This window comes from Mustela erminea, chromosome 4 (genome assembly GCF_009829155.1).
Source record: "Mustela erminea isolate mMusErm1 chromosome 4, mMusErm1.Pri, whole genome shotgun sequence".
In the NCBI taxonomy this organism is placed as follows: Eukaryota; Metazoa; Chordata; class Mammalia; order Carnivora; family Mustelidae; genus Mustela; species Mustela erminea.
The window spans coordinates 9,549,641-9,567,003 of record NC_045617.1 but is presented as its reverse complement, the minus strand read 5'-3'; the positions used below and the strand labels follow the sequence as shown (position 1 = coordinate 9,567,003).

The 17,363-nt window shown below is 42.9% G+C and overlaps 1 protein-coding gene across 2 annotated transcripts in view; it reads left to right on the top strand.

Moving 5' to 3' along the window:
* SNX9 (sorting nexin 9) overlaps positions 1 to 17,363 on the top strand; it is a 105,275-nt gene that overhangs the window by 34,806 nt on the left and 53,106 nt on the right. For both annotated transcript variants that reach the window (XM_032338620.1, XM_032338619.1), the window contains exons 2-3: positions 13,600 to 13,686; positions 16,741 to 16,815. In XM_032338620.1, the coding sequence (XP_032194511.1) occupies positions 13,600 to 13,686; positions 16,741 to 16,815 (162 nt within the window). The remainder of the gene's footprint in view (positions 1 to 13,599; positions 13,687 to 16,740; positions 16,816 to 17,363) is intronic.

The window sequence follows — 17,363 nt, the reverse complement described above, 5'->3', positions numbered from 1 at the left end:
CCACTCCCATCTCTGTAGGTAACCAGTTTTAAAATAATCTGTTCCTCTAGTGCTTTTTGGTGGAAATGCTGCCAAATACAAATATCCTTCTACCTAGGAACGGCAGTGCAGTTGGTGTGCCCTGTTGCGCAGCAGCTGTCCTCTCTCAGTGCCCGTCTCCTTGCAGGCCAGCACCTGCCGACTGTTCAGTTCTCTGTTGCTGCCTGGTACTCCCTTGTGGGGACAGACCGTGGTTCACTTCACCAGTTCCTTGTGACTAGACGCTGGGGTCGTGTACCGCGCCATCTGTCATAAATACCCTGTGGACAGAAGTGCGTCTAGGGAGGGAAGTCCCAAAATGAGATTTTGAGTCAAAGGATCAATTTATCTCTGCAGCTGTATTGAGATAGCATGTCTCCCTCCCTGGTTTGGCAGAAAATCCAAACATTGGGTAATTTATTCTGTCTGTGAAGCTACAGAGAACCATTACTCATATATATATACACATACATTCATGGCTGGCAGTAATGTAAATGGTACAGCCCCTAATGGAAATCTGGCAGTATCTTCCAAATTAATTTATCTTTCTTTATGTGTGAAATTGAGCTTTTTCTTTTTCATAGTGTAAGTACCATTTATATTTTTCTATGAACTATTTGTTCCTCTGCCCGTTTTTCTGGGTTGCTGGTCTTTTTTGAAGTTCTAGAAGCTCTCTGTATTAGAAAGAGTAACCCTTTGTCATGTGAATTACAGAGATTCTTTCCTTTATACGCTGTGCGATATATGTTAGTGATTTTTTATAACTCTGTTCCTACCCCTGTTACAGGGATCAGCAGATTATGGCTCAGGAGCAAGATCTGGCCTGCCGTGTGTTTTCTGTAAATAAAGTTTTATTGGCATGCAGCTACATCATTTGCATAATGTGTCTGGTAGCTTTTGCACTAGGGCCGCAGAGACAGATTCTATCAGTTGCAAAACTTAAAATGTTTAGTATCGTGCCCTTTACAGTAAAAGGTAAATCAACCCCAATTTAAAGCAACTACATCAAATTGTTTAGTATGGTGCAGCCATTTTGATACGGTCTTAAAAATAAAAAAAAATCCAGTTAACTTTTCATGTTCATGTGCAATTATGAAGGACCTGTGGGCAGAACGGGCAGTCACATGTGGGCATCAGAATTGGCAGTTTTGCCACGTTACTTGATCATAGTGATGTCACACACACACACACATCACACATGATGTGTGATATGGCCAGTTTGTTGTCACCCAAACAAATAACTATTAAAACACCTTTGTCCAATTGTTCTTATACACAGCACATACAGAAGCTTTAGTCTGGGTGAGTTTGGGTAGAAAGTTTCTTAAAATCATCCCAGTCTCTAGCAGTTTGCTTTGGTTGCAAGGATTTCCTTGATCCCAGAGCTTTCCAGGACCATGCTTCATGCATGGGATACAGGGAGAAAGGAAATAGTGTGGAAGTGGATCGTACAATGTGATTTATTTATGATGGCTCCTCAGAACTTTTCTCTTCCTCTTGTGATTGTATAATTGCCCTTTGTTACAGTCAGATTTAAGATTATTCTAAATATGTCTTGGAAGTTTATATTCCTATACTCAGTGAATTTCTATTTATATTTCTGTTTGTCTTGGAAATTTCCCTAATTCCTCATCGAATTGATCACTAGTGAAAAAATTCCTCTAAGTGCATCATATTTCAGGAAAACAGATATAAGCCCAGTTTAGGAAAAAACATTTAAAGAACATAACAATTTCACTGGTAGTTCTGAAATTTTCACATAAGAAAAGTTTTCAGCCGTTCTTTATGGCTGCTACAGTTCTTTGAAGAAATTTCTTTTTTGGGGAGAACATCTTTTACTAGAGCAGCTATTAAAATAAAACTTTAACAGAACTTTATCATCCTGACTGTATTCTTGAATAGATAGTAAACACATTGTTTGTGAATACTTAAGGAGACTTTTTTTTTTTTTAATTTATTTGGGAGAGGGAACATGTGTGTGCATGCGCATGCACAAATTGGTGGGGGGTGGTCAGAGGGAGAGAACCTCAAGCAGACTCCCCACTGAGAGTGGAACCAGATGTGGGTCTTGGTTCTAGAACTCTGGGACCATAACTTGAGCCAAAATCACAATGCTTAACAGACTGAGTCACCCAGATGCCCCAGGCTATTTCCTTTGTAAGGGAGAATTCTGTCCCTTCAAGGGTCCTTCTAGCAGTACTAAGAACCAAATTGACGTGAGACTAGGTTAACAAGAGGAAATCTAATTTAATAGCATACACCCAGGGGAGTCCACACAGACGTGGAAATTCCATTGACAGGCAAAATGAAGGGTATGTGGGCTTCTGAGCTGAGGAGAGGGGGGTGGGTCTGGGACTTCCAGGAAAGGAATGCTCTTCCCAGGGCTTGAGAAGTTGTGTAGATGCTTGGTGATTAGATTGTTGCCTGGCGGTACAGATGGGTCACTCAGATAAAATTTATCTCAACAGATAAACCACATTCTGGGAAAGACCCCCAACTGGATTCTTCTGTATAGTTAATGGAGGGGCAGAACTTTCTCTTGAGCCCTCAGGGTCTCAGTTCCCTTTAGCTCAGAATAATCCAAGTGCCAGAGTGGCCCATTTCGGGGTGGCCTGCCCTCAGCCCTTACAGTTTGTCCTCTGAAACTTCCCTGCAGTTTCACACATTAAAAGTTGATACGGGGAGTGCCCAGGTGGCCCAGTAAGCATCCATCTCTTGATCTCAGCTCAGAGCTTGAGTTCAAGCCCCGTGTTGGGCTCCACGCTGGACATGGAACCTAGTTATAAAGTGTTGAGCTGGTAGGTTGTTAGTCCTGACAGTAGGTCATTTGGGACAAAGTCATCTCCGGAGGTGGTGAGGCAGGTGTGTTATCAAAGGTAGGCCTATGGTAGTCAGGCTTCTAGGGACTCTGTAAGCAAGGTACCCAGCTGCTATGTCCAGTAGAGCTTGATTGGATACAGAAAGTCAGTGTTGGTTCCCTAAAACTGTCTGGTCCCATCTGCATCTATGCATGTTTCTCTCAAATATGGCATTCCAGTCTGGACTTTGGTAATACAGTCAGTGTTTCCAGTGGTGTCTTGTCATAGGGAGAACAGATTATTACTGAACCTATGCAAATAGATTGCTAGGAACATATAAGAATACTCACTAAGTTTCTGAATTCTGGAGGGTTCAGCTAAGGAGAAAGTATAAATGTTTCCCTTTGTACAAAAAGGTGTGTTTTATCAAATAACAATGAGTTGGTTTAAGAGAAAAAGTTTTCTTAAATCTGGGAAAAACAAAACATTTATAAAAAGTCAGCAGTGGTCCAAACAAAAAGTCATAAAGAGTGCCATTATTTTCCTCAACTTAATTCAGTTCCACATGATTAATTTGTCTTCTCAGATCCCCAGAAATCTTTACCTAGTACTGTTTGAGGAGCTGAAGGTTACCAGATTACGGTTGCTCAGCTTTTTCCCTGTGTCTCATCAAAGATGCAGCACTTTTGCAGGAACTTCCTATAGAGGTATCTGAGTTACAAAGTATAACTGTCTGTAAATGATAAGAAACTTAAAAATAGCCATGGTTGAAGATCTGATTATAATTCATTACTGTGCAGTTGACAGGGAAATTTGATTATTTTCGTGACATGCTTCAAGATAATAATGTATCAGGGCATTGTATTTCTAGGAGTTTCATATAATTTTTAAAACACTTATGTTATTTTTTATTAACATGTCTATGTAAGTGCAATGCAGCAGGGTTGAATATCACTTACTTGACAGTGCTTCCCATTTAATTTAACATACCAAATAAACCTGATTACTTTAATTTCTCAAAAAAAAAATCTTTGAAACATTCTGTGGGCCCTTTGGAACACCTCAGATTATGTGGTCAAAAGACTTTATTTTAGAAATTGTTTTGGGGAAGTATGTCAGAAGTATCCAAAGGTTTGGACAGCTTAATAGAATCACAAGTCATTATGAAGCCATAATCATCCATTTAACCACAATGAGAGTACAAGATTTCAGAGGAGAATACAGGTTCATAGTTGTGAGCAAAATTTAGTTCTTTTCCTGTTAAGACTCTGTTTTCTTAAGTAATCAAAGAGCTGATAAGCATAGGAAATTATTTTGGCAAACAGTAGTTGTTTCTTCTGCAGGTAAACTTAATAGGTAAAGAAAAACCTTTGTTATATCTTATGGAGAGCAGACCAATAGTTCAAGAGAACTTTGTACTTTGAACAAAGAAAAAAAGAAGTTGTACCGGGGTACTTTTGATACTAAAACTCATTTACTTATTTAAATTTTATCCTCAACCAGTACTGACCACAAATAAAGTTCCTTCTGAAGACTGTTTTTTTCATAAACCTTCTACAAGTTTATTTTCCCTCTTTAAATAACCAGCCCCATCTGAGGACAAAATTATTTTCTTTTTCCCCCAAAAATATGGATTTTCATTCCTCATATTTTTTCTTACGAAAAGCACTTCCCATTTTCCTTGCATACCAAGTTGTTTCCCTTGTTGTTTCCCGTGATCTTGATTATATTTGTTAGAATTCTTGATGCTTAGCAATCTTAATTTCTAGTGGAAACTAAGTAGTACTCAATTGTGAATTGTCATGCCAGAATTCTTTAGATTGGCAGATTTATATTTTTAAAAATGTAGGGTTTTTTTTTCATAATAGTCTTTCAGTAAAGCATGAAGTATGATTACTAGCAGACCTAAATTTATCCTTAGTTTCTGCGTTGTAAGACAGAAGTAGATAAGCCATGTTCATTACTGAATGTTTCCTTATTTTATCTTATTGGAAATGATCTTAGATAATCAGTGAACTTAACTCATCATTGAACTTATTAGTAAGACTTTGAAATTTTTAGGTGATGGAAGATTTTGGAAGCTATTTAAAAGTTTACATACAAACCTTTTTGTTTTTATTGATATCTGTTTAATTTACTTTTTCTCAACAGTTATGCTTAGACTGCCCGTAAAACTTGATGAGGCAGCAGACAAAGTCAGCCGTTATTCTAAGTATTTTTTTTTCCCTCTGGGAGATTTTGCAACAGAGATACCATGAACTTATTTGACTTTTAGTAAACTAGTAAACAAGCAGAATAAACGTTTTATATTTAACTCTAAATGCATATCTGCTTTAGTTAAACCAGCAACCTGCAGTTAGTTTTAATACCAAATATTGCCCCAGATCACTTGAACTTGAAAAATATTTGGCTTAGTTTCTTTTTTTAGTTTTTTTTTTTTAAGATTTCATTTATTTATTTGACAGAGAGAGATCACAAGTAGGCAGAGAGGCAGGCAGAGAGAGAAGGGGAAACAGGCTCCCTGCTGAGCAGAGAGCCCGATGTGGGGCTTGATCCCAGGACCCTGAGATCATGACCCCAGCCGAAGGCAGAGGCTTAACCCACTGATCCACCCAGGAGCACTGGGTTAGTTTCCATCTTAGCTTTAGGATGGCCAGTCCTTACAGGTGCTTACTCCAAATCAACTAAAGCTCTTTTATAGGCTCATTTTAGCAATACCATCCGGAGATAGAGAAAATATCTCACATTTACCATGTATGTGTACATGTACACACAAAAAAATACACAGACAAGATACGAGCAGCATCTTAATTTTATTTCCACTATTTGTGGAAAGGACATTACAGGCCCAATTTTTAAATATTTCTCTTTTATTTTTTCCTTCAGTCTCAGGAGATTGTGTTTACATTTCAAAGACATGATAAGAGTTATAATTTCAAGGGATAGAGAAAGAATGTAAAAAAAATTTTTTTTCTTAGACTTTCAGGGTAATTGCTGTTAATTGTTATTTAAAACTTATTTATATTTTTTAGGTATAGAACAACTAACTACGTTCCAATATCTTGATCTTTTATAATATGTACAAACATTTTGAGAGGACTAGGTGAGGCTTGGGGATTGGTAAAGATTGGTGAGCTTTAGCGTGTTTCTAGAGTTGCTGTTCTGATTTTGTAGAGATTTGATTTATCTATGAAAGACAGTGGTTCCTAATTCCCCAAAGACCTGGATTATAACCTGACACTGTCAAGGGATTGGCCCATATTTTAACTAAATTTGCTTCTTGAGCAAAAAATTTACCCTTGGCTTCAGTTAATCTCCAGACACTGGCCTTTCACAGATCATTTGTACAACAGCCAAGGAGAAATGTTGGTTGTCAGTTTCCTCAGTGAAGGCTAAGTTGTCAATATAGTCAAGTAATCTATCTAATTACTTTCTAAATTGGGTAGGGTCTTTTGAAAGTAGAGGTAAAAGGATTTTATAATATAAAAGATCTGCAGCTGTCCAGGGGATGCAAATTCTTTCCCAGCAGGGTCGTCTAGGAGACAGCTGCAGAAAAGGACGTTGTCCCAGAATGCCCAAAGCAGGCAGAGGGGTCCCAGAGCCCAGGGGGAGGAGGAGCCAGGCCAGCCTCAGTGCCAGTCTCAGGTGCTTCTGTTAGATTTATCTTCTGGCTTTCAGCTTTTACATGAGCAGCCTAGATGCTTAGAGCCTAGAGATTAGACCAGAATGATCCCTGTAAACCTTGTAGGGAAAGGTAAGTTAAAACAGGCAGATGAGCCTGGATTTTAAGAAGGGGGATTTACTTTGGGTGTAGACATTTATTTTTAAGTCTTAAGGCTAATTTCTGTCCTTTTATCTTGTCAGGGAAGTCCCTGAGGCTAGCCATTAAACTGATAACACCACCGAGAGCTCACTCGCTCTCTCTCTCTCTCTCTCTTTTTTAATATAGCCAATTTTAAGAATCCATTGTCTGGCCATTGGTGAGTAGGATCTATTAATAGCAACTCAAATTAATAAGCCTTTTAGTGGCTTAAGCAAAGTTGCAAGAGGTTTCCAGAGAAGGGCATAGGTGATGCGGACCCCATGATCCAAAAGCTTTACTCCTGAAACTAGTATGAGAAAGCAGAGGCACAGGCAGTAAGGATGGTGTGTGTCTCCAGTGTCCCCCGAGAATGGGAGATGTCTCCCGTCACAGGCCTGCTATCTGGAACACCAGGCAGGTGCTTCTGGAATGGGACTCAAGCTCTGATCAAGCAGTGGTGGTTGAGATGACAAAAGTTCCTCTGGGCTGGAACCTCTCGGGACAGTCACCCCGAAGCGGGCACAGCTGGAGAGAAAGAGCGACTCGGATCCCCAGTCAGTTTGACTCGCCTCCAAGGTGCATGCTCTGGATGGTGGAGACCAAAGAGAATATTCCCACTGGTATAAAGCCAAGCTTTTGGGACACGGAGCAGATGAAAGGAAAACTCGTAACAGCTTTATGTGAGCCTTGGGTCTGCTGGAGCCACGCTGATTCCTGGGAGAGACATGCTGTGCCCTTGGGGACCCTGTGTTGTCTTACAGCATACCTCATTGCGCAGAAGCTTCCTTGAAGTCGGCAGGTGACCTAGTGTCAGTCTACCCCGTTCTGGGACCAACTTCTATCACAGAGTCTTCTTGAGGGGCCAGAGCTCCAGCAGCTTTTACGTGCTCGACCCCGCCCACTCATTTTGTGCTTGCGCTTCCAAGATGTCTGCTGGCAACAGATGATGAGACGCAAAGGAGAACAGAGACCATCTCTGGGAGGAAATGGATCAGGAACCAACTAGACCCAGAGTCACTAAGCCCAAAGAACTAGTTCCACAAACATTTTCTCCTGCTAATCTAAGTTTAGAAAGTAAGAAAAGGGCTCTCACCAGCCTTCCTCCAACGATTCTGCAGGTAAAGATTCCAGGAGGCTGACATGGTTAAGAAATGTCACCTTCTGTGGCTGCTGGTCACATGTCCCAGGATCTCCCAGCTGCAGCTGTGTCCAGGGCGCGAGGTGGCCAGCGAGTAAAGTATCCTGCCAACTCTGCCAGCTGTCCCAGACAAGAATTCCCGTCCCTTTCTAGGGACATTCCTGTCCTTCTAGCTGGACAGGAAGAGGGAGTAACAAGAGAAAATGAAATTTAGTAGCATCCGTACAGGGAATCCACACAGGCAAAATAAGGCATCTGTGTAGCCGGGGTGCAGGGGTGCCAGACAGACTGGGTTTGTCCATTCGCCACCGACAGAATCCGCAGGCAGAGAAAGGAGCCGAGGTAAAAACAAGGGATTGATTTCACTGAGCGCCCCCAACCAGGAAGACGGCACCCTAGCATCTGAATGTCGGTCTCCAAAGTGCAGAAAGTACTTCCAGGTTTATAGAAGGAAACTGGGGGGCAAAGGTGGCTGGACCCATGCAGGTGGGCCCTGAAGGCCCCACATGTTGGGGCCAGGCATGTGGGGTCTTACTGGCTCAGGGCAGACCTTATTGCTGAAGGGGATAGTTTTGGTTCTCATCATGCTTTGCCCACAGGGTTTTTTTTGTTTTTTTGTTTTGGTTTTTGGTTTTGTGGGGTTTTTTTTTTTTTTTTGGCCTGAGCTAAGAGATAAGCTGGACAGAAGAACTTAATCAGTTAGAAAGTTTGAGGTCAAAATGCAGGTGGTTGAAGTTCTCCTTCAAATAGATTGTTCTGGCCTAAGGAGACAGGGCCAGGGGTCTGGGGCTTCAGGGGAAAGGAATTTACTTCCCAGGGCACGAGAAGAGTGGATAACCTCGTGATTAGATGGTTGCCCTGCTGTCCGGGTGGGTCACTCGGATAAAATTTATCTCTGCTGATAACCGTCTTTCTGGGAAAGACCCCCAGCGTGGATTCTTCTCCGAAGTTAAGGGAAGGGCAGACCGTTCTCTCGAGCTGCAGGACCTTGATTACCTTCAGCTCAGAATAATCTTCATGCTCACGAGGTCCATCTTGGGGGGGGCCTGCCCTTGGCCCTTGCATTCTTCGGAAATTTTAAGAGCCACCTACCCAAAATGAGATAATCTATCCCTGTCCTCTCGGAAGGAGTTTCTTAGCGTGGTTGGCCACCTGGGACCTCAGCGGTGCCCTACTTTAACAGCTCTAGTAATGACCCAGGAGGAGCTGTGGACAGCTTGCATTACCAGGCTCTCTGAGGACTGTGGGTGGGAAGGGAGAAGCAGTAGTTGGGTATAATTGACGATGGCTTCAGAATTCAGAAAACTTAGTAGGTTGGAGCAGTGGCTAAATCTAACAGGATGTTTTAGAGGGGTAATTTAAGTAAGATTCTCTGTTTGATGCAAATTAACAACTGAGCAATTACAGGCCAGGATTGAACTGAAATCACAGATTGTTGTAAACTGAAAAGCATTTAAGTCTTAATTATTTACAATAAGGACAAATACATCTGCGTATATTAAGGCTATAATAATACTCTGAGTCTATTAAATGAAGTTCTTTTTCTTCTGGTGGTCTGGATAGTTGTGTAAAAACAAGATAGAGGAAGGCATTAACTGTATACGATTTCACAGAAAGCAAACGGCATGCTTAAGTAAAACGTGCTTGGCATTTGAGGGGCACCTGGGTGGCTCAGTTGGTTAAGTCTCTGCCTTTGGCTCAGGTCATGATCCCATGATCCTGGATTTGAGTCCTGCATTGGGCCTCCCTGCTCAGTGAGGAGTCTGCTCCCCACCTTTCCCTCAGGCTCTCCCCAGTCATGCTCCCGCGCACATGCGGGCTCTCTCTCAAATGAATAAATTAAATTTTTTTTTTTTTTTTTTAAAGCAAGCTTGGCATCTGAAAAGGTGAACTAGTTACATAGAAATATCACATGCAAAACTTCAGTTGTCAGGGGATCAATCCATCCCTTGAAATTTTTCAATTTAATTTTTGAGTGTCTCTGTTTTTGAAGTGAGAGGGCTACATTGCTGAAGATTTACTGCTTTTCCCCAAGATTTGATTGTGATTTATGTAAACCCAGAGAAGCAGATGCTTAAGGATGAGGACCTGTCCTCTACATTCTGACCCCCACAGGAACTTTCTGCTGCCAGGTTTTTTGTCATTTTGAACTGTTTATTTCTCTTGTTCATTTTAGGTTCTAGTATTTTGTTTTGCAGAATTGGAAACACAGTAGTGTACTTACTATATCCAGTGTTTCTCTTTATTGAAAATGTCTTTTTTTTTTTCTTTAAAGTCTTTATTTATTAGACGGAGATCACAAGCAGGCAGAGAGGCAGGCAGAGAGAGAGGGTGGGGGAAGCAGGCTCCCTGCTGAGCAGAGAGCCTGATGTGGGGCTCGATCCCAGGACCCTGAGATCATGACCTGAGCCGAAGGCAGAGGCTTTAACCCACTGAGCCATCCAGGCGCCCCTGAAAATGTCTTCTTAATAAATTCTTTGGTTTGGGACTATTGGTTTGTATCAACTTGGACTCCCTCTGTTGTGCATTGTGTGATAGAATCTGAACTCAGCTTAGGCATGAAAGGAGAGCCGTTGACTCTTTATCTGAGAGCAGGAGAGCAGCCTCAGGCTTCCTCAGCGATCTCCGCAGGATTGCCATTCCACTCCACCAAAGGTGGACTTTCTCCATACCTCTGCTGGTTAGCCACTGGCAGCATCTTCAGGGGAAAAGACCCATGCTCCCCAGCATCTGTATCATTTTCTGGGAAAAAGTTCTGATTATCCCTGTTTGGGTTATATGCTTACCAGTGGCTTGGAGTCCAGCAGGAAGTTTCCAGAAGGAAGGGATATGGAGCAGACAGATGTTTACAATGTGGTCAAGGAGATTGAATACTTTGGGAAATATGTGTTAAGGGTGATAGAGTATCCACACACCAGGTCTCTTCCAGTGCCTGGGACATGGACAGCTTTGGATCTGCTGATGTCTGTTTTACTGTAGCTAAATAATGGAACTTGGGTTTAAGATTGCTGTCTTATTACTCCTTCACCTTTGTCTGTAAGACTTTTTGGTATTGGCATTGAAGAGATTGCTGTTGACAGTATGTGTTCAACACAGAGAATCCTGTTCCCTGCTTCCCAGGAACCTTGCAGAGAGTTAGCTCCTGAAAACACTTGAGTCATTTCTCAAAGTGTAGCCAACACAGGGGAAAGCAGTATCAAAAAATGGACCCTTTCTCAAGGCCATATGAAGCATAGGGGAACTGATGGGGGACCCGAAATGCAGGTAAAGGGAGACAGCGCCCCGAGGATTTCCATTCTAGAGGCTTCCAGGCTAAGTTTGGTACGAGTGGTTGCTCAAATTTGTTTTCTGTTGACATGTTACGCTCATTTGGGGATATGCTTTTTAACATTTTTTGTTCTCTAAAATTTCTCTCAATTCTAATTTTTAAGAAGCCTCTCTAGGGTTCTTTTTAAGGCTTAAATCAATGTTTACACAAACCTACAATGTTTATATACATTTTTCCATGGCTGAAGTTCAGTAATATTTAAATGTGGAAGGGAGTTTCCAGTTTTAGTTTTTAACTTGTTCCATTAAGTTGTGCATTTGGTACACAAGAGGACTTAGAAATCTGTAGTGGTTTTTAGTTGGATTTAGCTGCATTTAAAAAACAAATTGTTAGCCAGGATCCCTAAGGAGCAATAACCAAACGACAGGTTACTCATCTGGCCCTTGTGTGCACACCAGGCCCTTCCCAGGAAGTCTGCAGTCCTGGGGGCCTGCCTGGCCCAGGAACCCTCCTCACCCGCCTCATACATTTATCTGCATCTGCCCTCCATGCATGAGATTTGAGATTTGGATGACGTGGCTTTTAAAAAATACCCCCACAACATGTCCAGCAGAATTGTATCAACTTTTTCAGCAGTAGGAGAAAGGCCCATGTGCTGACCCCTGGAGTTCTCCATGCCTGCAGCCTACCCCCCCACCCTTCCCAGCCTCTCAGGACGAAGTCCCGGAAGGCCAGGAGTGATGATGCCCTTCTGTGACTGACAGACCGGACCATTTGTTTCTTTCTAACATTTTGTTTCGGAAAAAACCTCAAACATGTAGAAAACTCAAAATCATTTTCCATTGAACACCATCAACCTGTACCACCTGGCGCCTGTAAACAACATCTCACTCTCCCTTCTTTGTTGCACATTCATCCTACAGTTCGTCTTCTTACTTTTGATGTATGTCAAAATAAATTAGTATTTGGAGGTTTGGGGGGTGTTTTTCTTAACCTTTTTCCAGTAGCTATGAATCCTTCCTCCTTGTTCTGAGGATTTCAGGCATCATTAAGCAAGTGTGGGGCGAGTGCACTGGCAGGCAGGAAGGCCTCCAGTCCTGACCGTGTGGTGGGTGTTCAGTAAATATTTGTTAAATGAGTGCAGGTCCATTGGTCCTATTTGACTAGCTCTGTGATATGCCTGAACTTGCCACTTAAGGACAGTTATATTTCAAATAAATCGTCGGTTTCCTAGGTACATGTTACCTCCATTGGGTAAGATGGACCTTCTCTAATGAGATAGTTCAATGAAAGACAATTATTTAGAATTTGAAATGGATTAAAAATTATATTAAGTACTATACATAAAAATTTTAGTTATTTTTGTGAGAAAGTGAGCACGAGTTGGGGAGGGAGGGCCAGAGGGAGAAGCAGACTCTTCACTGAGCAGGGAGTCCAGTGCGGGACCCGATCCCAGGACCCTAGGATCATGACCTGACCCAAAGGCAGGTGCTTATTGGACTGAGCCACCCGGGTGCTCACAGCAGCGATCGTCTTGGAATATGCACATAGTGGTGTTGGTGGGAATCGTGTGTCCGGGTTGAGGCACTCCACGAGGAGCCTCTTGAGGAAGAGGCTAAAGGAGCAGCCCCACCTCCCTTCACCCAGAACAGCTTCCCTTTAGTCTGTTTTCCACGGAATTAAGATTTTATTGTAGGAAAAGTTTGAAAATCCCAGCTGTTAGGCTAGCTGACCAGTGTGCACAGCCATGTAGGCCATTGTAGAGTGGGTAGTATTCTAGCAGAAGAACCTAAGTATATCTTGTTCCCTGGATCTTATATTCTGAGGTGAGTTGGTTAGGGGTACAGCTCTATTAAATTCATCCCAGTAGCTCTAGATAATAGTGAGCATTCTCACGGCCAGGGAGTCATCGGAACACGTGTGCATCTTCCATGAGTGTACGCATGAGTGCATCTGTGGGTTCCTTCAGTCCCTGAGAGTGAGTGTGCCTGGAATGAATGATCTCTGCTTTCACTTCTGACCTCTGTAAGGAACGGGTGTTGGGGTGCTTAGGTGGCGCAGTTGGCTCGGCGTCTGACTCTTGGTCTGGGCCCAGGTCGTGATCTCATGGTCTTGAGGGCGAGGTCTGACCCTGTGTTGGGCTCGGTGCCTGGGGCGGATCTGCTCGCAGTTCTCTTCCCCCTGCCCCTGGCCTCCCACCTCTCAAATAAATCAATTTCTAAAAAAAAAAAAAAAGAATCAAACAAAAGTCACACTTCCTTCCCCCGCCCCGCCCCCACCTTGGTGAAGTGAGTGTGTTTTGAGACCATTTTGAGAGCTCATCTCTGAAGGTGGTGTGGGCAGCTACCAGGAACCTTCCCCGTTTCCACAACAGAGTGGGGGGCTCTCACTGTTGGTGTCCTCTTTCCTCACAATAGGGCTGATGAATCATTTTGGTAATATGTCTTCCTTTATTTCAAAACAACCACAGCCACAGTCATGAGCATGTTTACAAAGTGTATGATAGAGATTGTTTGGTTTTTTTACTGTGAAGTTTACATTTGTAACTTCCTCTGTTCGTCTCTATTCCCAATAGGCGCGGGTTATGTATGATTTTGCTGCTGAGCCCGGAAATAATGAACTGACCGTTAATGAAGGAGAAATCATCACAATTACAAATCCGGTAAGAGGTTTTAAAAAAATCCGAGGGTCTCTTAAGGACTCATTTTTAGGATTTTATTTTTTTTTAATAAGTTGATCTTAAAACCCGCACAGATTTTTGCCCTGTTTATGAAGTACTGATGGTAAATAAAAGTTAAGCCCCCAAAAGGTAGTCGGATGGGGTTCCATCAGGCAGAAATGGAAAGAGATGTCCCAGTCAGGTCCCAGCCTGATCACAGGTGGTGAGATGGGACCACATTCTGTGTTCCTGGGAAGTCGCAGCTGTGGCTGACGAACGACAGCCTGTGAGCCAGGTGTATAGCTGAGCCCTTCACCTGTATTCTTGGTGTGTTTTCTGCATGACCTCTGCGAGCTAGGGCCTCCTAACCTGTGTTGTACAGATGAGGGTAATGAGACCTAGAGGGCAAGCACACTTGCCCATGATCATTCTGTTTGTAAGTGGCAGAGCAAGGACACATCTGTTCGACCTCTGAGCCCCTGCTTTTTCTCTCTGCTGGGAACACAGCATGTAAACAGGCATCCCAGGGGTACAGGGTGCATCTGGGCCAGTAGCAGACAGCCTAAGAAAACTGGCTCTCCAAGTCCAGTCAGACAGAACCTGTGGGCCAGGATGTAGACCTTGGATTTCATTTTTAAGTAGCGGATTCATTTAAGGGTGTTCTCGTTGATGTTAGGCTGTAACATCCCCTTGATGTAAGGGCACATCTCATTGATGTGGTGAGACTTGCATTTCTGGATTACTCTGGCACAGGCGTATCGAATGGACTGGTGTGGCTGGAGCCTGGGGATCCCCCTTGGGGTCATAGCAACAGGAATTGAAAAGGCGGAATACAGGAGGCCTTGCCGAGTCCGGCCTGGAGGACTCGATGCCAGATGCCAGATTAGATACTGTTGGAGGGAAAAGAGGCAAGGATCCCGGAGATTTTGGCCTTTGGCCTGAGTGAATGGTGAATGTATTAAAGTGCGTGAGTCAGGGAGAAAAGCTTCTCTGGAAAGATTAAATGAGTTTACTGTTACATATGGGAAGCTTGAAGAACGGTAAATAATGAACTCTTCCCTACAGCTTTGTATCAGTTTAAAAATGGAAATGCGGAGCTGGAGGCAAGGGCTGGGCCTAGGCTGGCTCTGGGACACCTCTGAGAGTAGCATGTGAGGAAGGTTGTGGGGACAGCCGGGGACATGGGAAGGGAAGGAGGGAGGTGATGCAGGTGTTCTTCCAGGTGGGGGGGACAGGGAGCTGGGGCAGTGCAGAGACCGGGAGGGAGAGTGGGGAGCGACCAAGAGAGGGCGGAAGCTTCTTGATACTCGGAGTATTTTCAAAACCTTTTTTATATGTTTTAGATATAAAAAAGAATTACTGGGTAAGAAAAATATATATAGTTTTAGATAATATGCTAGGTGTGTGTTAGTAAATAGGTTGTATTTTTAATCATAAGAGAGATTAAAGATTCTTTATCCCTATGACTTCTTTAAATGAAGAAATAGTCTTCATTTCTTGGTAGAATAGTATTGTCTTTAAGTTGCTGTTATGCACAAAAATGGACAAAGTTGGGACTTGAAGTGATTTTTATTTTTATTATTTAAAAAAAAAATTTTACTCATTTGAGATAGAGACGGCATGAGCAAGGGGAGAGGCACAGGGAGAGAGAACCGCAGACTCCCCGCTGAGCTGGGAGCCTGACTCGGGGCTCGGTCCCAGGACCTGGAGATCATGACCTGAGCCGAAGGCAGACAGCCAACCATCTGACACCCAGATGCCCCTTAAAATGATTTTTTAAAAAGAATATGTTATCGGGGGCCCTGGGTGGCTCAGTCAGTTAAGCATCCGACTCTTAGTTTAGGCTCTGGTCACGATCTCAGGTTCATGGAATCAAGCCCCATGCCAGGCTCCCAGCGGAGTCAGCGTAAGAGTCTGTTTTCCTCTCCGTCTGCCCCTTCTGCATGCGTGTTTGCTCTCTAAATAAATAAATAATAAAATCTTCCCCAAAAAAGTGTTATCTAGATTCAGGTAATTGAGACATGATTTATGAACTTAAGACAACTCTTATTTTAAGGTGAAAAGTAGGACTTTGTAGAGATAATAGATTGAAAAGTGGGAATTCCAATATTTTATAATTGAACATTGTTTATCCAGAAGATCAAAGGAACCATGGATCAGTTAGCTTTCCCTAGGTAACAGGCAATCCTTAAAAGAACAACCATTTGTTATCTTGCTCAGGAACCTCCAGATTGGCTGACCCGAGCTCCCTCCCGTGTCTGCAGTCAGCTCTTGGGCAGCTAGGGGTTGAGTGCTTTCACACGTGCTACTCAGGTGTCTGGCGGGTCCCCTGCTGAAGGTTGGCTGGCCTGAGGTGGGGTGTTCAGGAGACCGGGCCTTCTCTCTGTCTTCTGCAACCCACGTTATTCAACAGCTCTTTTGGAAAAAGTGTGCAAAGCCTCTTGAGGCCAGACTCAATTCACCCCATATTATTTCCACCTCACCTCGTTCTGTTGGCCACAGGGGTAACAAAGGACAACACAAATTCATCCCACAGAAATGGGGGCGTCATTCCGCTTCTTGACAGTTGGGGCTATAAGCCATTTTTGTCATCTGCCCCCAGCCAGTGGGTCGAGAGGAATTGCACGTGGACGGCACTCTCGTCTATTGAATGGGCTACTTTTCAGTCTTTGATCACTTGTTTGATTTTTCATCTTTTTAGATTGTCATTTTCTGGAGTAAAGAGAAGCCTTAATTATTTATAACTTTGAGGGCACCTGGGTGCCTTAGCAGTCCGTTAAGCACGCAACTCTCAATTTGGCCCGGGCTGTGATCTCGGGGTTGTGAGATCGAGCCCCGTGTCAGGCTCTGTGCTCACTCACCCTCGCTCGCACACACTTCCTCTCTCTCAAATAAACCTTTTAAAAAAGTGTTTATAACTTTGAACAGTGTTACCTCTGCAGTAATAAAGAGCTTAACATTAATTACTTTTCATGTATAAAAATGCAAAATTCCTGTAGGAAATTTCAATTATAATGTCATCTTTTTTTCTTTTCTTTTCTTTTCTCTTTTTATTAGGATGTTGGTGGAGGGTGGCTGGAAGGAAGAAACAGCAAAGGAGAACGTGGGCTTGTTCCCACAGACTATGTTGAAGTAAGAACTTACTGTCTTATAGTAATTAAACCTGGTCTTTCAGACATGTTTTTATGAATTTTGGAAAGTAGCAACTTCATTTTTAATAAAAAATTTACGCTGTAAAAGTAATATGTGCTCATTATGTAAAGTGTGAAAAATATATTGAAGTAGAACTAAGAAAAAAATATTACCTGTAGACGCAAGCTCCAAGGAGTGACTCCAAGTATGTAGATTAAGTCCCTTCTGTTATTCTGAATAAATGTCCGTATTTTTCCTCTTTATATTGTGTAATCGCTGCTGCCAATAATACTGTTTATATTACAGGATTCATTTACAAAGTTTAAAAAGATCTCTTTTGAAGTAGCTCCCTTTGCTCTTTGCTGGTTTAGGCCCCATCCCTCAACTCCTTCTCATTTCCCCATAGAGGGTCTTGGATGAGCTCCCTGGGAGCTGCTGCCTGGCTTAAGCTCTGTGCCCCTATAGGCCAAGCAAGGCTAGTGTACCCGCCCCTGGAAGGACCCTCCCACCTGGGACACACCCACTCAGCTGACAACCCCACTCTGAGC